The 20,732-nt window shown below is 39.5% G+C and overlaps 2 protein-coding genes across 2 annotated transcripts; one reads left to right on the top strand and one right to left on the bottom strand.

Moving 5' to 3' along the window:
- Positions 1-9,295: 9,295 nt before the first annotated feature.
- On the top strand, positions 9,296-11,397 carry LOC103959484 (probable L-type lectin-domain containing receptor kinase S.5). The gene has a single exon (XM_009371838.3). The coding sequence runs from the start codon at positions 9,342-9,344 to the stop codon at positions 11,313-11,315; it is 1,974 nt and encodes a 657-aa protein (XP_009370113.3). The 5' UTR covers positions 9,296-9,341; the 3' UTR covers positions 11,316-11,397.
- A 1,192-nt stretch (positions 11,398-12,589) lies between these two features.
- LOC103958886 (metal tolerance protein C2) lies at positions 12,590-16,682 on the bottom strand. The gene is made up of 10 exons (XM_009371211.3): positions 16,116-16,682; positions 15,913-16,021; positions 15,771-15,810; positions 15,178-15,254; positions 14,446-14,534; positions 13,704-13,773; positions 13,429-13,467; positions 13,196-13,346; positions 13,015-13,104; positions 12,590-12,905 (listed from the first exon to the last, which is right to left on the bottom strand). The coding sequence occupies exons 1-10, from the start codon at positions 16,531-16,533 to the stop codon at positions 12,804-12,806; spliced, it is 1,185 nt and encodes a 394-aa protein (XP_009369486.2). The 5' UTR covers positions 16,534-16,682; the 3' UTR covers positions 12,590-12,803.
- Positions 16,683-20,732: the final 4,050 nt, after the last annotated feature.

The raw sequence follows: 20,732 nt of genomic DNA, 5'->3' as shown, positions 1-20,732 counted from the left end.
CATTCTGCCTTTAAATTACAATCGTTGCATTTAGTTTATTTTCGTAAAAACCACAATCCCCCTTTACCTTAGTGTCTAATTTAGTTAGAAAGTGTCTTAATTTGTGTTTATAAGTGTTTGTATTCTTTGAGTCTTTTGATTTGTTTGAGTGTTTTTATTGTTAGTTTTGCATTCCTTGAGTCTAGTTTAGTGTTTCAAACTTTATTTTACGTTTTTGAGTCAGTTTCCAAGTGATTTTGCAATCCCTCCTAATCCCCGGTTAAGAACGATCCCTACTTATTTATATACTACAATTGTCACAAGAGGGTTTTAATTTGTGTGCTTACTTAGTTAGCATCAAAAAGAAGGAAGTTACAAAACTTTAGCTCAACAATTTTACATCTTTTGTCAAGGTAGATATTCTAGAGTAATATGTTTGCATAATAGTGAAAATCCTGCTAGGTTCTTCTAAATACATATTGTTGTTAGCTAGTTGAACGTCAGAGTCTTCAACTTCCTAGTTCACCTTCTTCACTTCTTTTATTTTCTTGTAAAGTTGACTTGCTAAGGTCATCTTCTCAACCTTCAAAGCAGAAAGCTAATCATCCAACCTTTGAATCTCAGACTTTACCACCACAATCTTATCTTTCATGGTTGATCCCTCATCTACCAATTGTTGAAGTGTGTCCGAAGTCTGAGTGTGTTTTTCTTTATAACACTTAACTCTGTTGGATACCTACTCTGCCCGCTGATGTTGATCCCTCGGCGCTCGTAGATTTTCAAAGAAATTGAGAAATGACTCGTACTGAGCCTTATAGAGATCAGTCAAAGCCTTCTCAGCATTATAGAAAGCCTTGAGGTTAAAGGAAGTTATGAAATCTCTCCTTATCCATTCCATGAAGACTTGGTATGCATCTTGAAGAAGTTAAGGCTTGGAAAGACGCCTTAGGGATCTTAGCCTTATCCTAATTTGCCTAAACTCTCTGACAAGCTCAGGCAAAGAGGCTGTTGCAGGGATGGATGTGAGGGGTGAGGGCATTGCTCCAACTCCTTCAAAAGTTACAGCGGTGGAGCCAGTCTCGGCAGCAATGGGAGGAGAAGGCCTAAGAGTGGAGGGAGCAGCAGCAGTCTTGGTTTTTTTCTTTGGCAGATGGATAGGGATCCCCGTAACCTCAGAAGCCAAGGAAGGCCTAGGAAGAGCTGTTTTGCGCATTAAGGGTGGAAGAGATTGGTCCGAGCCCTCGCCAGAACCTTGTTGCAAACCAAGGATAAATGGATTAGAAAGATAGTCTACAATTGAGATTAAAGAAAGGCTAAGGAAAGTTGGTATACTTGGGTTAAGCTCAGGGCCTTGGAAGAAGGTGGATGAGTTGTTGTTTCCTTTGACAGCTGAGGTGGATCAGCCTCACTTGCTGAAGGAGGAGCAGCATTGCTCGAACTCGCACCAGAAACCTGAAACACCAAGGGAAAAGACAAGTGTTAACAAACTAATTTTTATAAAGAAGAGAATAAAAGTAAAAATACTTGTATACGTGGGATGAGGCTTGAGATTGTGAGATAGGCACTTCTGTTACCACAACAGCTCTGGGAAAAGAATGTGAGATGGCCCAAAAAACAACCTAAGAAGCCCACGGGCTAGTTACCTCTGAGACCACAAGGATCTCGTGAACTATTGGCTCCCGGAAGGTTATAGGTGGTTGCTTGACAGGTTTAGGTGTTGGAGAAGATTAAAGAAGTCAAAGGTAGAATATAAGTATAAACAAAGAAAAAACTTTAAACATACGAAGATTCAAGCAAATGATACTCATCGAGTTACTGTCATCCTCCACATAATGTATCATTTCCCCAGTTGATGGATTAAATTGAGAAGTTAAGGTTACCACCAACGTCGTAGGGAGAGTCAAAGTAGTGGGAGTAGCTTTACTCGACAGAGGATGCAAGGTTTCCAACCTTTGCCTGTAAAGGAATGGAAATAGGTCATTCAACTTCAAGATTCGTAAAGTCACAAGTTTAAGCTAAGAGTTAAAAGAAGTATACCTTTGAAGGTTTAGCCCGAGAAAGAGAAACATATGCTACTCGGGCAGGAGGAGAAGAAGCCTTGGGCTGAGGGATTCCTTCACCCCTAGTGTCATATTTTCAAGCAATCAAACAGAGAATTAGCACAAGGGTGAAAAGAGATGAACTTTAGAAAAGTGACATAGTATTTAAAAGAGAGGTTATACCTTCAACTCCTTAAGGATGGAATCAAGAACTGCCCTATCCTTGGGATGGACATCTCCTCCCGACTACACTTCTTCGGGAATGGGGGTAGGTCTCTTGGTCACTAGAAGCCCTAGTTACAAGAAAGAATGAGGTATTAGCTCATGCCCTAAGAAAAATTGAAACTACCACTAAGAAAAGAAGATTACTTACTGGAAGACTTCTGCTTTTTCCTGTCTGCTTCAACTGAATGGGCAGGGGAGAATCTGGATAATTTAGAGGCTTTGGAAGTTTGAGCCCTAGTCCTCTTCCTTGTGGGAGTTGTTCGCTGACTAGGTAAAGAAAGTTGAGGCTGAGGCTGCTCCTCGGGCTCGAACTCAAAAGAATCTACCACGGTTGCCCTTGTCTGCCAGGGTGCCTGAGTTTCCACTGCAGGCTCAACTTAACCCTTAAAATCTCCAAACAGCTCAGAGATGTCCTTAGCGTTGCTAACTACATGACTGGACCCAGCTTCTCGCCTTGCAACCTTTTGGAAGACGAAGGCATCTGCAGTTTCTTCTTCTAGCCCGACGTCCACTTTTTCTGTGTTGCCTTGGGCTGCAAGTTCAAAATTAACCAAGATAAGGATTAGTGGAAGACATAATCATAAAATAGGAGGAAAAGCATTAGAGGATACATATTAGAAAAAGCTGGTTCTTCTGGTAGATCATCTCCTTCCAGCTCTCGAGCTCATTCGGCCTAGGGTAGGATTTGATGGAGAACTGCCCAAAAAGACGATCATGGGCCTCCAAGAGATCTCCCACATATTTCTCCGACCACTTGGCCTCCCACCAAGTGGTAAATAATAAGGTACACTCGAAGTTCAATGCCATAGGCTTGCAGGCAATCTTGCTCATCACTTCGAGATTACGCAAAGCTACCCAAAATGTAACTTCTGTAGGAGAGCGAATGCAGTAGAAGGTTCTGCAATGCACTGAGTCGAAGAATATGACTGGAATGGCTTATCTGAACCACAACTGCCTAACACAAAAGTTGGGCTGGTAGACTTCCAGCCCATACTCGTAGCCCGTGCGGTCACTCTGCATTCCCCAAGCCAAGTCTCGTTGCTGGATACAGCTCACAAACTTCTCCTTGCAGAAGCTATCAGCATCTTCTCCATAGGCAGAAGAATGTTGAGTGATTGGTTGGGGATGTCTAGGCCAAGATACGAGCTGAAGTTACTCCCTCAAGGAACTCCAGGTTAAGTGCCCAAAGCTCAGGTAAGCACCACTGCAGCCATAACTGGACCATCTAGGTTAGCCCATTGAGGTTAGTTTCAAAGGGTCTTCCTCTGTCCTCTCGAATAAAAGGTGGTAGAGGTGAGCAAGGAGAAATGGCCCCTTAGCCACATCATCAAAGGAATGAAAGGCATCCACCAGTGGGATCCATTCTAGCTTCACTTCATTAGATTTATTGGGGAAGACATGCTTGTTGAGCTAGTACAAAAGAAAGTACATATGCTCCTGATCCCTATTTGTAGTGGCAGATAGCGGGCTAAAGGTACTCTTAGAAAATGGAATGAAGCCTGTGAATGAAGTCTCATAGCTCTTGAAGGTCGAATAAGTGTACTATAATCGAATAATGGAGTTAGAGTCGCCCGAACCTTCAGCTGTTGAGCAAGAAGGGGAAGACCAATCGTGGGTCATATCTACGCACCGGCCCAAAGGCCTTAGCTTGAAGACTTGGGCCATATCAAGGATGGTAGGAGACATAGGACCCATTCAAAAGTCAAATGTGTTGGTCCACGTGTTCCAAAATAGGAGAGATATGTTCAGAAGCTCGGGCTTGGCTACCACCATGGTCTTGGAGAGCATAATGAGCTTGTAGATACCATTGCTCATCCATTTTTTCTTATATATGGGTTCCAACGCGTCCACCCACTGTGACTAGGCTTCATCTTTCATCAGAGGGAAGTCTCAACGATAAGTTAACCATTTGGATAAGGAAATGCCAGCTTCGGCGAAGTATGGGTTGGGGGTGAACCAATTAGCTTTAGGCATGTTATTCTCCACAGTAATTGGGACCCTAGAAGTCTAGGCAGGCCCGAGGGAGTGTACTCCTCCCTCTTCAAAGAAAATTGAGGTGTTCAGGCCTACTCGAAGGCGATGAAGGCCATTAAGTAGGTGGTGCATGTTGACAATCCCCTAGCTAGATTCACATGCAGAATGAACATTCTTAGGTGTCATTGAATGATTTTTTGGAAGAAAATGGAAGAAGGTCGAAGGCAAAGGAAAGCTGTAAAGGTAAACGAGTTCTGGAAATTCTGGAAATTCTGGAAACTCAAAGAATAAGAATTGCTAAGGTATTTGGCCAAGAGACTTAAGTGGGGATTATATAGTAAGCAGTTAGTTAATGTTGGAGATCATGGGTTAGTGCAAAGGTTTAGTTAAAAATAGTTGTTAAAAGTGGTGCAAGTCCTGAGTAAAAGCATGCAGTTTGTTTTAATCATCATTAAGGCCTCGGTTTGCAGACTTAACAATGATTAAAGGGGGTACTATTTAGGTTGATATTTAAACATTGGGCCTTGTATAAGGAAAAGCCCAAAGGTGCCAAAACAAATTGAATTTGCCCGAAGCCCAACATCGAAGCCTAGAGCAAATTGAAGCTTTCTTAGCCAAGATATAGGCCATGTGCCTAGGACCGAAGTGACATCTGACAGAGACCAACTTATTATCAGCGAAAAAGCACTTTCTAGTGGCACTACAAGTAAATATATGATGACTCACCGCCCCTGAGAACCCTTGGCCAAGAACAAAGCCCAAACAGTCGGGCCAGATCGCCTATAAAGGGAAGAAAAGACAACAGAGACAAAAACACTCAACCAATCAAACAAACAACATACAAACTTTACTCTCAAGCCAGTTCGTACCTAGAAAAAGCTGTAATCAACCCAGATTCAGTCCTTTTAATAATAGTTTTCTTAGAAAAGCCATCTTTTGTCTAGTGTAAAAGCTCGACTACCTTCCTTAGTGTTGTAGTCTCGATTTCCTCATGTAAAACCTATTTACCATCCATCCATTTTTAGTGTACAAGTTCAACCTTACCCGACAAGGTGAAAACTTTCCCTAATCTCTTTGTTTATCTTTTAAATTAGTAGATATGTCATCTAAATGTACATTTCAGAATATACAAGTTATTTCCGATTATTTTCTACCTAAGAGTCCTATTCCCATCCGAATCTGGTTAACTTAAGAAACTTGTTTTCATCAAGAACAACTAGAATCAAGCAAATAGTTTAAAGGGCTCTGGACTCCCTTCATTCGAACATACAAGATCATGAACTAAAAGTCCTTGTTTACAAGGCAAGAAAAAGAACTTAAGGCAGACTTAACCTATCTGCAACAATCCTTTGATAACAAGAAGTTTGAGTAACTTGGGGCGCAAGTAATCAACTTAAAACCAAATATATAATATATCTGTTATACTGAGACAACAGTGGCACGCTAAGCTCTTTGTTAGTTTTGACTGCGAGCCTTAAGGCCTATACCTAAGGCCCCACAAAGGCACCTCTCAAAACTAACTTTATATTCTTCTAGTAGCATACCAAGCAGCAAGAAGTCAGCAGATACCAACACATTCACCCAAGTTCCAACCTCCCAAGGGAGCTGTGCAAGGGCTGAAATCTTGCCCGAACAAATTACCCAGTTTCCCGCGAGTTTTCTAATTTTCCCGCGGACTAGTCACCTTTCAGGCTATTTTTTGGCCAAACCATAGCGAGTTAGTCATCGAGAAATGTACCATTCTCTTTGTCCCATCGAGAAGTATGATTTTCGTTTTTGAATTACTTGATTTCGTTGAGTATTGAAGAAGTTATGAACGTTTAAAATTTACGCAGTTTCCGCCGAGTTTTACAGTTTTCCCACGGACCAGTCACCTTTCAAGCTATTTTCCAACCATCTCCGGCAACCATTGGGCTTCCAAATACATATAATCTTGTTCAACACTTTCCTATCTTCATTTTGATATATTATGGGCCGAATTTGGTTAAGAAACGATTGAATTACGAAACTTTGAAAATTGCCCAAACTTCCTGCCAAAAATCTCAGTTTCCAGTATGAGCTATGGGACCACTTAACGAAGTTTTTAATAGAATGACCAAAATAATGGATGGCGGACAATCTCAGAGACCATTTCCATTGATTTTCAATCTCAGTGACCAAATTAATGTGTTATGCAAATCTCAAAAACCATTTTGGCTAAAAAGCCTAAAAAAAAAAAAAGGAATCCCTACAGAGAATGTGCATATAATATACATTGTCAATGATCCTGTAACTTAATTAAGTCCCACTTACTCTTGCACCCAGGAATCGTTCTCCATAAAAGGAATATGACCGATGACCAATCTATTTTTTTTTATACAATGTGACCAATCTATTTAATTCACAAAGTGAAGATTGACTGCTGCCAAACCAGAAACCATGTGTGACAAGACCCAAATTTAATATGGGAATTAATTAACTTTAAATTTTCTAGGAATTTCATTTGTAAGAAGACGTTAACATTGCATGCAATACTACTCCAAAATTCAAGACTTTCCAAATTGAATTGAGGAATAATCTATGAGAAGAATTTGTCTTTCTTAATTTTCTTCATGACATGTCAGTTGGCAGTGAACTTTCCTTGTAGATTTCGTTAGGAGAAAAACAGGTTACAGGAGTATAAAAAATGAATTCAATAACCACAATTTTATATGACTTTTTCCTGAATTACCTAGAAACTGGCTTCATTCACTTCACTCGCACTCCTCTCAGAACCGTCTCATATCGACAGCATGACGGGGATTCGCTTATAGTTGCTACAAATGTCGCTTACTCTTCCAAAGAATGGGGTGATAACTGCCGCGGAGGGTTGCGATAAAATTCATCTGAAGATGCTTGTAGGAAGTGCAACGTACATCTGTGTTTCATGTGTTAAACTGCCTCCTACAACTAGGCACAACTCACAAGTACGAATGGTGAATCAGAGTGTTGAAGACGAGTTAGGGATGATGATGAATATTACGGTGAAATATGAGAAGAAAAGCGAGGTCCGGCGCATTGTTCTACAACTGCGCGGAATTTGAGTTCGATTGTCATCCTAACTACATTCTGTAAAAGTATCTACAAGTCAAGTTAGGGGGCACTGATGGAAATTTTTACCATCTGCAAAAATAGGGATAAAAACACTTAAAAATATTTGTAAGAGAACAAGATAGTTGTAGTATAAAAGGCTCAAACAAGATCGTTTCCATAGGGATTGATTGAATAATTTGTATTTAAACTAATTCTTAATTAACTATTTAAAACAAAGTTTCGAAAAGGTTGATTTTATGACCTAGAATATTAAATACGAATTTTAAATTAAAACAATTAAAGAAACCAATTTGAAAAGGAACAATCTTAGAAAATAATGATAAAAGGCCATCACCTTAACAATCTTATGTAGTTTTATCAATTACTTATGAATTACACATGCAACTTTGAAGGTTAGGTATTTCTTTTGCATATTCTACTTGTGGCATTCAAGTTAAAACGTATATCAAATATGCAATACATCTGTGACATTCAGATCAAATATAAATATGCATGACTTATTACGCTTTGTGAAAACCCTTTGAAAAACCATGCAACCCCTAAGACGTGGCATTCACTCTAGGTGAACTTACAATTATCAATCATAAGAAGCAATACCCAATCCTCCAGTGGCATTCCGACTGAATTGCATCCGGTTATTTATCTAAACATCCTAATGGTAGATAAGCATTAAGATATAGAAACAGTTTAAACACAGTGATTAATAATTCAAAGTATGCATACATAATATCATAAGCAATTAAATAAAAATTACATATTCATGCTAAGGCTCAAGGCATCGCCCTAGCAAAGAAATTAGTTACGAACAACCTTAAAACAATAGGAATTTTATTGAAATAGAAAAAAGATAGAAAACACCTTGAAATACAAATAGTCAAAGCCAAAGTTCTCCAATGACTAAAAAGCCTTATTTATACTACCACAAAATAAAATTCTACCTAGAAAAGGTCTTCTAAAAACTAGGAAACATAATAGAATAAGATAACTAGAAAATAAAAGGTTTACTATTTGAACTGAAATTCAGACTTCTCAGAAAATTAGACTTTTGACCGACCAACTCAACTTTGATTTGGCTCCAAAGCTTGAGACGTTCTTGACAAATCCTCAGAAGGAATCTTCCTCTAAATATACCATCTTGACCTTCAAAATATTCAAAACGTCCATCTAGGAAAGTTGTGCATTGAGCCTTCTTTTCTTAGCCATAATCAAACAACTTAATAGAAAAATCTGAAACTTTGACACAATCATCTTAACCTTCATAATTCTGCCTATTTTCATTAATTAAATATCAGGTCTCTTGCGGCCAAGACTTAATCTCCCTACAACATGACCAACTCATTTTATTTATTTATTTATTTTCTGGCATTGAATTCTTACTTCATAGCAATATTCTTATTTTTGTTCACTCGTTCAAACGCTAACCTCTTAACCTGATGATTTTTCAAAGGTTAAATAAAGTAGCCATAACATGATAACTAAGGTTTTTTTAACCAACAAAATAGAGATTGTATGCCGCTAAACCAAATGATCATGAGTAAGAATACTAATTTATTTGTTGGCCTATTATAGAAGAACAATTTACATGAAATAAGTTCGTTGTCACCTTGGCGTCCTGATTCATTTAATTCATTCTCAGTTACTTTCATTTTGACCTTACTTTTTCCTCTTAAATTTGTGTTTTCTCATTTCTTCCTGATCATGTCAGTTGGCAAGGAACTTTCGTTGTAGATTTCGTAACGAGAAAAACAGGATAGAAGCATAAAAAATGAATTCAGTGACCACAATATAGTTGATTTTACAATCCTCAAGTAATTACCATGATGCTAAATAATATGAAATTCTAAGTCCCTTGTTTGTTTATCTCATTCTATTCAAATCGACAAGTAGAGAAATTGACAAAAAAAGCTTCCTTCTGATACAAGTCATTTGTCTGACATCAATTAGCTTAAATATTTTGCAATAGACCATGTCCTCCTTCTCCTTCTCCTTCCACCTTGATAGCTCCTTCATCCTTCGATTTCTCGGTCTCTCAAACTCTACCGGAAAATCTTCATGAGTAGGATGGAAATTCCTTTGCTGCAAACGTCTGCCGTCTTCCTACTAGCCCTCTTGCACTTGTGTGCTTTTACTCCAGCAGGAAGCTTGAGTTTTAGCTATCCCACATTTCGAGACAGCGTTGATGAGAAGGATTTTGTTCGATCCGAAAATTCACGCATATATTTAAAGGCCATCCAGGTGACTCCTGATGTTAGTAACGTGGTTTCAATCAAGAACCAAGCTGGAAGGTTTTTGTATAAAAAACCGTTCAAGTTGTGGGGGAAGGGCGAAGACGGTGATCGCAGAGTAGCATCTTTCAATTCTACCTTTGTGCTGAACATCACTCCCAAAACCAATCCAGGTGGTGAAGGATTGGCCTTTATCTTAACAGAAAGTCCCACTCTTCCTGACAACAGCGAGGGGGAATGGCTTGGAATTGTAAATGCAAAGTCAAACGGATCTGCTGAAGCTAAAATAGTGGCAGTAGAATTCGACACAAGAAAGAGCTACTCGGAAGATGTGGATGACAACCACGTGGGGTTGGACGTAAACAGCGTTTACTCGATTCAACAAGTGCCTTTGCTTGGCTATGGTGTTCATCTATCAAGCGAAACCAATTACACAGTGAGAATTGAGTATGACAGCCAGAACATCGCTGTCTTTGTTTCCCAGACCAATAAAACTAGGGAAGGAATGAATAATACTCCAGTTCTGGCTCACACCCTCGATCTCTCTGCCTATCTTTCGAGGGAGGCCTATGTGGGATTCTCAGCTTCCACGAGCAATAACACTCAGCTAAATTGCATCCTATCTTGGGACTTCCACTCGTCGCATATAGATGAAAATTCAAACCTGCTGTGGGTTTGGATTACGGTCCCAGTAGTAGTACTCCTTTTGGTAACTGGAGTTTGTTGTTACTTTTTCAGGACAAGACAAGGTGCAAAGCAGGAGGTGCATCCGAGGATTGAAGATGAGATTAAAACAACTTCCATGGCTCCAACAAAATTCAAACTGAAAGAACTTCAAGGGGCAACAGGCAGATTCAATCCCAAGAATAAGCTCGGAAAAGGTGGCTTTGGAACTGTCTATAAGGGACTCTTGGGAGACAAAGAGATGGCTGTCAAGCGAGTCTCAAAGGATTCACGTCAAGGCAAGCAAGAATTCATAGCAGAAGTCACCACAATTGGCAGCCTTCGTCACAAAAATCTGGTCAAACTAATTGGATGGTGCTACGAAAGCCATGAGCTTCTTATCGTCTATGAGTTCATGCCAAATGGAAGCCTAGACAGATTTGTATTCAGGGATGAGAGTTTTGGCACAGAGATAGGGAAACCAACACTGAGCTGGGAAAGAAGGCGCAGCATAATATTTGGAGTAGCTCAGGCGCTAGATTATCTTCACAATGGATGTGAGAAGCGAGTGCTTCACCGAGACATCAAAGCCAGCAATATCATGTTGGACTCAGATTTCAACGCGAGGCTGGGAGACTTTGGACTCGCTCGTACCATTCAGCACAGTAACTTGACTCACCACTCCACGAATGAGATTGCAGGAACACCAGGCTACATGGCTCCGGAGACATTTCTTATTGGAAGGGCTACTGTTGAGACGGATGTTTATGCATTCGGTGTTCTTATGCTAGAAGTTGTCTGCGGACGAAGGCCTGGTAATCAAAACAAGCAGAACAACTACAATAACAGCATAGTGTATTGCCTGTGGGATCTTTATAGCAGAGGAAGGATCCTTGATGCTGTTGATTCAAGAATGGATGGAGACATCGACGAGGCTGATATGGCATGCGTGTTGATGTTGGGGTTATCGTGTTGCCACCCTAACCCACATGAGAGGCCATCTATGAGAACTGTCCTTATGGTTCTTACAAGGGAAGCGGATCCGCCAGCTTTGCCCCAAGAACGACCTGCTTTTGTGTGGCCAGCCAGGCCTCCATCGTTCAAAGATGATACAGAATCTGATGTGGCTGGAGGCTAAATTACTTCATTAACAGAACCCAGTGGAAGATTACTAATATAGCCAAATCAGAAATCAAGAAAAGCCTTGGTGTTCTGGAAGTGTAATTTTGTAACAGAAATAATTTGGCTAGTCACATTTTCTTACATTGTAAATATATATAGAAATATATGTCTATTATTGTGTGTATATATTATGCTTGTTCATATGTATCGTAACACGCATGTTATTTAGTAACAGAAGTTTTACTGAAGCACTTGATTTACTCATAACCATCGCTTTAAGTTCGTTCTTGTAATTAAATCAGCTTAGGAAAGGCCAAGGGCTTATTTCCCTGCAGGCTGTAGACAATGCTGCGTCTTATTCCAGGGCATTGGTTTCTTCCTCCCATATCAAATTCAACAGGTTTATAATTCACTGATGTTTCGTTGTTATGTTACCTCAGAACAACCAAAGATGTTCGTGTTAGTATTTTAACCGGAAACTAATCAACCTTGGCAGCAAATCTCCGGTGATCCCATGAATAAAAAGCATTTAAAGTTAGAACTAGTAGCACATCACTCCCATGGCTGAGGGTTCAAAGAAATTCAAAATACAAAAGCCACATTTCTCAACTCAAGCAGTATAAAAATGAGGAATTATTAAGTGGTCATTGATTTCCATGAAGTGAGTTTGAATTTCGATATTTGGGTAGTAAATAAATTCAATGAAACTCGTCTAACGAAAATCAATGGAGTGGTGGTTTGTGTTTGAGTTTTTTGTAAATGGAATTCGGCCTCGTTAGTATTATTCCTAAATAGAATTCCTACTGCTACTGTTTACACGGTTGGCAGCGATTAGAAGGGTGGACTACGAGTGGGCTTCATCAAAAGAATTTTATGTCGGCAACGAATTCATATTCAATTACAAACAGGAGGAAGATTTTGCGATGCTAGTTAACTAGAAGATTCAGTCGAGAGTCCAAGCCCCTCTCCATCTCCATCCTCACCATCAGGTTCTCCTTCGAAGGCAATGTCCCAAGCTCAAACATCACACGACCGCTCCCACTTCTTAATCTTATGATGTTTGGTGCATCTGCTACCCGCCCTTCTTATGTTGGTGGCTCGGGTTTCGCATCGTATCTACGGCCGTTTAAATGGATCGTAATGCAAACCGAAAAGAGTTCCCAAGTCGTTTAAATGTATTCTTCATTTTATTCTATGAATTTGTACTTGCTTTCAATATATACCGTGGTTGTACCAGCATACGAAGCTATAAGATCAGACAACAAAATGCAAATGAATGAAACACCAACGGAATCGTAAACCTCCGCCACCGCCGCAACTACTTTTCTTGAATAAAAGAGAAGAATATTTGATTACAATGACACGGATCCGATTAAATTCCTCTTATATCGGAAATTTGGTTTCAAACGAAAAAAGTTGTGACAAATCGACATCTCAGACATGAATCCAATACTATCTTCACCCAACTACCAAACAACGCAGAAACCAACCCAAAAAAAAATTCTTAGACATTGTCAGCTTGCACTGTCAAGTCCTGTATTCCCAAATCATGGTACAAACCGTGCACATATTGAAGAATGGGGCGATCGTCTATTCCTTTCTTCACCTGTTAGCATCATCGACTAAAATCAGACCCGTAAAGGTAGGATATCCCTATCGAAAATTGACTGCATCAACATGCACTTAGTACAGAAGTTATTTACAATAATTGTTACCTGTACTGAAATCGACCCAACAACATGACCAGGAACCAATTCCCAAAACCGTGCTTGTGAAACTTCAGATACATCTTCACGGGCAGTAATCTGACAAAAACATAATGTCAATACAAACATCAATAACTCGATTGCTAACAAAACATTAGGATTGAGCCATGCTGCAGCAAATATAATACACCTGTCGCCAGCATTTGCTCAATGCTGAAGGTGGAACATTCGGTGGTGCCATTTGGAGTAGAATACCACCACTCGCTCTAAATAATGGCATTACAAGCATAAAAACTGCAGCTGAAACTAATCCGAAACATAAAACCTCTGCATTCTGAACCCTACATAGTTGAAAACAGATCTCAAATCAAGGCAAACAAAAGAGAAGAAAAATAGACAGAAAATCAAGCATTATTTACTCACCCAATAGACAGAAACCAGGATGCCAATATCACCCCTGCACTGGGAAACAAATTTCCATATACTAGCTTCAGATAGAAGTTCATATGATAAATATATAGTTACATAGGGTCTCGCCCAAAGAATAAACTGATTAAAGGTCTAGATTCAGTGTCGGGCAGTATAATCTTCGTATGCTGCCAGACGGACTGGCAAGACAATATTTATGTTGTTACATGTATTCAAAAAGGTAATTAGTGTGCTAAACAAAAACAGATAACAAGGGGAGGACGTTGTACCTGCGAATTGAATCTGCAAGAACATGCAGGCAAACTGAGTGATTGTTCATATCTTCTGCATTTCTATAAACTGCATGACATATGTCCACCACATAAAACAAAAGGGAAGGAAACCAAAAAATGTCATTCCCAATGCCCATACTCAAAAGTAAATCCCTTAAAAGGGCAATGAGTCATTGATACAAAGTGCACATATTAATCATATCCCACACATTTACCAATAGCATCCATTTTTGTTTTGTGATGATATGAAGGCACGAAATTAGGATGCACAAAGATCATAAAGGCTAAACCAAACACCGATGAATACACCAATACCAGTGGTCTCCAGAAAATACGACCAACATAGCATGAAGCTAATATATGTGTAAGGAAAGTAACCGCACCATTCTGATGTGTCATGGAAAACTTTACTTTCCGAATGTTAGGCCCAAATCTTTCTACTACTCTTCTACTATTGCAATTATTTAGGTCGGGGCAAAAACAAGGATGATTTTTGTGGCCTTTGATGCCAAGTTTTAACTAAGTTGCGCGCCAATGTATATGCTAAGTCCACTATCCCGAACTTTCAAAAGAATGCAAAAGAACAGTGACAATCTTTATAACTAGACTAACCGAGGCAATTTTTTAGGTGAGTTAAGGGCAAGTCTCAGAAACAAATACCATGGTGAATTTCATAGATGGTCAAGACAATCACAAATGGTTCTCAATGCCAAAACATAACATACAGCTGAAAACTTACCAAGATTTACACGAGCATAATTTCTGAAGAACCAAACGCCAATAAGGTTCACCAGTAGATTTGTCACAGCCGAAACAATCAAGTAATGCCTACAACCATATAATTGGCAGACAACAAAATCCATCAGAATAAAAACTATAACCACAAAAGGAGGAACCAAAAACTTTCTACCACAGTAGTTTGCCTAATGATGAATAGACCAGTGGTAATCCTGGCCCAATTTATTAGATAAATACATAAGTATGAACGGAGTACCAAATCGTGAGATCACATTAAAATAAAATCATTATCTGATACCCTTGTCAGTCAGCCCAGTTTAAGTCAGAGATACTTATTAAATATGTGAACCTACAAAACATTTGGTAAAGATACAGCAGATCTTTATAATGTGCCACAAGACAATATTAGAACTATACTTCAATGTTATACCAAACTTAACTTTCTCAGAATTAGTCTTAAATAGTAATTTCTTAGCAAGTCAGTGGACCACGCTAGGAGATTTTTAATAGACCACAAAGACAACCATCTGAAGACACATGAAATAATATAAACATATATAGAATATTTTGGAACAACAGTGAAAGCAAATGAAATAGTGAGATCCCAGAAGCAAAAAGTGTATATGCCAAAATAAAAAACATGGGGAAGAGCAAAGTTCCGTTGACACAATCACTGGAAAAGGACCTTGAATTGTCGAATGTCAGATCATTGTAGTTTGCATAACCAACTTACTTGTGTTCAGATTCATCCTGTATGAATGCGTGAAGTGCTTCGACGGCCAATGAGAATGACATAAACAAAAGAAACAGCTGTCTACATGTGCAGCAGAATCAAAACAAAGTCCATATATTAGCCGAGAGGAAATATGAAAGAAACTAATCCAATACTATGATCAAATGAAAAGAAAAGGGACGGCAATCTCATCCAATGCAACAAGTTGAGATACATAAAAGATGTAACAAAAGTGAAAACATATATGGACATCAAGGTTACATCTAAAAGTGGCTATGGAAACAACCAAATCAAATAAAAAATAATGGCACTTGGATTGCAAGTTTCCCAAGAAAATGTAAAATGAGAATCAACATAAATTTGAATTTTTAAAGATACGGACTATTCTCAAATCAATGCCAAGTCCGTTGTAAGACACAAGTAATGTCCACAGGACACCAAAAATAAAAGAATCAAAGTGTCTCAAAATACTAATGCTACGCAAGCATCCTCACCTAAAAATAGAGAAATTGCATACGGAAAGCTTCCTAATTTATTAGGAAAAGCCGAAAGCGGGTAAAATTGCCATGATATGGGAAATGTGAGATACTTACAGCATTGGTAAAAGCGGACAAAACTTCTAGCCTTTTATACCTGATTAAACGAATAAAAGGAAGTCATTACATACACATTATTCTCAATCCAAATTATGCCCAAAGACATTAATACTCCAGCTCATCTTACTAACAATCTCACCCATAAGTGTAAATTCCATCCGGTTTCTTTCGAGAAGCGGCCATAGCGAACAATGAAAACGTTAATAAGCCACAACCAAAACTTAAATGAAAGGAATCCGACACCAAACCTGAAAACGAACCAAAACAACAATTCAACCAAAAGTCGAGCAATAACATCGCAAGTTTCATATAAATTTAGGCAATTAATGGCGATTTACGAACCTATACGTCCCGTGAAGAGTCCAATAAATAACTCCACTGTCGAATACGCCACATTAAGCGAAATCAACAAGAACAACCTCTTCATATACCGGTTTCCGGACCTCAAGATACGAAACACCGATTCGAAAAGCAACAAAACCGACAATTTCTCGGCCGAAACGCTCCGGTCCCCGAAAAGCTTGTCGCTTTCCTCCGTCAAATACGCCCCCGGCGGAACGTCTATACTCGACACGCTCCGGGAGAGAAACGGCGTGGCCTCGGAGTCGTTTAGATTGATGGAGACAGGCGTGTGCGGTGGTTCGCGGTACTGCTGGAACGAGGCTTGGCGGGAAAACGCCAATCTCCGATCGGTGGCGCCGAGTCCGAAATCGGCGCTCCATGGATTCTGGGTGGCTTTGAAGGAATTGGATTTGTCCATGAAGAATGATCAGGAGTCTGATTGGATCAAATGGTTAGGGTTTAGATTGAAAGGATCGAAGTCGGAGATTCATACTTACTCGGAAACCCTAATTTCCAATTACGGTCAGGGGAAGACTGAAGGTCCAGTAAAACGACTTTTAGAGCAACACGTATCAAAGGCGCCGTGGGGCAACTCCTATTGAATTCCCTCTCATGAACAATAATTGTCTTTAAAGCATCTCTAATCAAGGATGACCAGATGGCTCGTTTTAACCTTTTGATCCTCTAAAATATTAACATTTTAATAAACAGTACAAGACCATATCTGCCTCAGTCTCCAAACGAGGGTCAAATGGCCATAGAGCTCATTTTAGCCCTGTCACAAAAAACCGTATCCAACCGAGGGCCAAAGGACCATAAGGCCAAACATAATTTATTATTTAAAAACTACAACTTAAATTCAAATCCAACGGCTAAGTGACGTCAGCTAGCCGTTGGATTTGAATTTTTTTTTGCTATAAATAGGATTCAATCTATTTCATTTCAATCTTTTTTAATTCAAGTTTGCAATGAATTCCAACTTTGGATCCTCTTCGAATTCCAACTGGGGGTCCTCATCCAATTCCAAATTGGAAGCAAAATGGGCGCAAATGAGACGAGAAGATGAGGAGTTTGATGAAGAAGTTCAAGTAAGGCGCAAAAACAAAACAGAGCAGCAGCCATGGCTGCGACCATGGTGTGTCAACCAACTGAGGCACAACCTCAATGGGGTGCTTCTGTTGACGGTCGCTCTTACAAACCACGAAACAGAGCGATGGTGCATGCCAATCTGATGAACAACTACTTCAAACCCAACTCGGTGTACACAGAAGAGGATTTCAGATGTCTCTTCTGAATAAGGCGTCATGTCTTCAAGCTTTTACTTCGTGATGTCCAACAGGTCAATCTATACTTTCGACAAAAGCGAGACAAAGCAAGCCGCTCTGGTTTCTCACCTCATCAGAAGGTTACTGTTGCACTCCGAATGATGGCCTATGGCTCCCCAGTTGATTCGATTGATGAAACCCATGGTATGTCTGAGTCTACATGCCTTCATACTCTTGAACAATTATGTGACACAATTGTTTAGGTTTACAAAGATGAGTACCTTCGCGAGCCAAATCAAGAAGATCTGAATCGGTTCCTTCGCAAAGCTGAAGACTGTGGGTTTCCAGGCATGATAGGGTCATTAGACTGCATGCATTGGGATTGGAAAAATTGTCCCACCGGATGGCAAGGAGGTTTTAACGGAAGGTCGAGAAAGCCAACTATTGTGTTAAAGGCGGCTGCCTCATAAGACACATGGATCTGGCATACTTTCTTTGGAGTCCCAATTCTTGGGCGTTCACCCCTCTTCAATAACTTGACGGAAGGTAAAACACCTCAACTTGACTACTACATCAACAACTGTCAATACAATATGGGGTATTACTTGGCAGATGGCATATACCCAAAATGAGTGAGAATGGCTCGTGCAAAAATATATGATAGGCCTAATTTGCCTTTCAATCCAAGAACTAGTAGCATCTCTATAAATGAGTACATTAGGCGCTATAGAATGATACGTTCTCATGCCACAAATAAGTACCTACAACAGGATCTTGTTGTACATCTTTGGACCAAAAGAAGCATAGAGTAGGCGTTTAAGTTTTATGTTGTCAAATGTTTTTAAAAATATTATTATTACCCCTACTCTTGTAAGTATTAAGCTTGAGAAATACTTTCAATCACGAAGTATTGTATGTGTGGTTGCACTGTCTGCAAGACAAATATCTCCGCCATTTCTCATGTTCTGAGAATAACCACAGTTTTTATCCATACTCTCTGAGTAAGAGAATCAGAGTTAAAAGCAAGTTATAACAAGAAATTTACATGCCACTTTTATTGAATCTAAAATACTACAAGTTCAACATAATAAAAGTACATCAATGATTCAATCAGACTGGTATACTTCATTTCCCCTTTCCATAATAAAGTCTGGAACATCTAGGTGGGTTGTGTTGAACTACCCTGATAAGTCAAACACCAGATCATGTATATCCATTGGTCTAGCCTGGTAAAGAAAATTGGTCTCGACACCCTTCTCCTTGAGGCAGGCTTGATACAGATCTATTAGATGATTTGGGGTACAACAAGTACGCGCCCAATGTCCATTGCCACCACACCTATGGCAGGCTTCTTCAGAGTTCCTGGGAGCATTGTTCATATGAGTTTTGCCTTTGTAGCGATTCACATTTTTGAAGCTCGGGCCTGAATTATGCCTCGGAACCTGATTGTGAAACTGAACTCCATGGTTCTTGCCTTTCCTATACCATCGACATCACTTGTGGCCACGTCCTCGTTTATGATTATCACTACCAGAGGATGTGGCGTTCACTTCGAGGGAAGCAGCATTCATTTCTGGAAATGGTGCAGATCCAGCAGGTCGGGAATAATGGTTTTTCATCAGAAACTCATTGTTCTGTTCAGCTACTAAGAGCACAGATATCAACTGGTTGTACTCAGTGTAGCCTCGCGCTCTATACTGCTGCTACAAGAGCACGTTGGAGGCATGAAATGTGCTGAGAGTCTTTTCCAGCATATGTTCCTCAGTAATAATATCCCCACAGAGCTTCGTCTGAGAGGTAATTCTGAACAACGCAGAATTGTACTCTGTCATTGACTTAAAGTCTTGGATCCTCAGATAAGTCCACTCATAGCGGGCCCTTAGAAGAATCACCGTTGTCTAGTGATTGTATCTATTTCTCAAGGCATTCTAGAAAGCTAATGGATCTTCAACCGTTAAGTACTCACTCTTTAGCGCCTTATCGAGATGGCGACGAATGAAAATCATGGCCTTTGCCTGATCTTGAGAGGATGAGCTGCTCTCTTCCCTGATGGTATCTCCAAGATTCCTTGCTTCCAGATGGATTTTGGTATCCAGTTCCCAGGTTAGATAATTCTTCCCGGTAATATCCAGGGCAGCAAATTTAAGCTTCGCCAAGTTCATCATTTTCTTTTCTGAAAGAAAATGAGATGTATAAGAACTTGCAATAATATGTATTCCTAGAGGAATATGATGTTAGAACTTCTGGTTCTTATAAATTTTTCATTTTGATCTTTAAGCCAAAAATAATAAGCGCTCGAAACTTCTGGCTCGAGATTTTCAGAGTGAATGAGGAGGGCGATTGTACCGCACCATTCTCATTAAAATAATGTAATATAGAATGGGCGAGTATTCCACACCACTCAAATAGCAGGAAAATTAAATATGCAGAGCAGTGTGGGCGATTATATCGTACCACCTAAAATTGCAATGAAATTAAACAGCAGGTAAATTTATATATGCAGGGTAGGGTGAGCGATTATACCGCTCCATCTAAAATTTGCAGTAAAATTAAATCTGCAGTCCAAGATAAGCGATCATACTGCACCGTCTTGGATCGCAATAAGAATAAATTTGCAATTCAAGATGGGCGATTGTACTGCACCATCTTTGATTGCAGTAAAATTAACATAAATAAATACTGGGTTAGTAATCAATCTCTACACCAAACAAGTAATCAAAGATGTATGTAACCGTTGATTGAGAACTAAGAGGAGGCATGGAGCAAACAATTCGTCGCGAAGGTACATCGCGCAGTTGAGGCAGAGGAAGCAGATGAACAGTAAAAACTTTAAGGGAAACATTTTTTTTCTTTCTTTCGTTCGGCGAAGAGAGATGAGAGAATAATTATATTTAGAGACTCGTGCTGATAACGTGTTATGAATAGGTCAAAGTTAGAGAGATAACCTTTTTAATGGTAGGTGCAAGGTAGATGTAAAATGTCACACTTAAAATATAGCACAAGAGGATAACAAATAAAAGACAGAGGAATAGATGATGTTACTGATATTTTTCTCTCGTTCTCTTCTTCTTATATTTTTCTGTAACTTGAAAACATACATAGTGCTTTATTTATAGAGCAACTCCAAACTGATGCATTAACTGCTTATTGGAGTTTACATCACTTCCTTTGACAATACAATTTCTATTAGGGGTGGGCACGGTGCGGTTCCACCCCTAAATTGGAACCGAAACCGAAATATATTAACGGTTCGATTCGGTGCGGTTCCACTTAAATTTATTACTAGAACCTTACGGTTCGGTCTACACCGGTTTCGATTCGATTCTTGCCGGTTTACGGTTCCTAATAATAA

This window comes from the organism of the source record quoted next, unplaced genomic scaffold (assembly GCF_019419815.1).
Source record: "Pyrus x bretschneideri cultivar Hongxiangsu unplaced genomic scaffold, Pyrus_bretschneideri_v1 Contig9, whole genome shotgun sequence".
Lineage (NCBI taxonomy): Eukaryota > Viridiplantae > Streptophyta > Magnoliopsida > Rosales > Rosaceae > Pyrus > Pyrus x bretschneideri.
The sequence above is the reverse complement of the archived record's forward strand: the minus strand, read 5'-3'. Positions and strand labels throughout refer to the sequence as shown.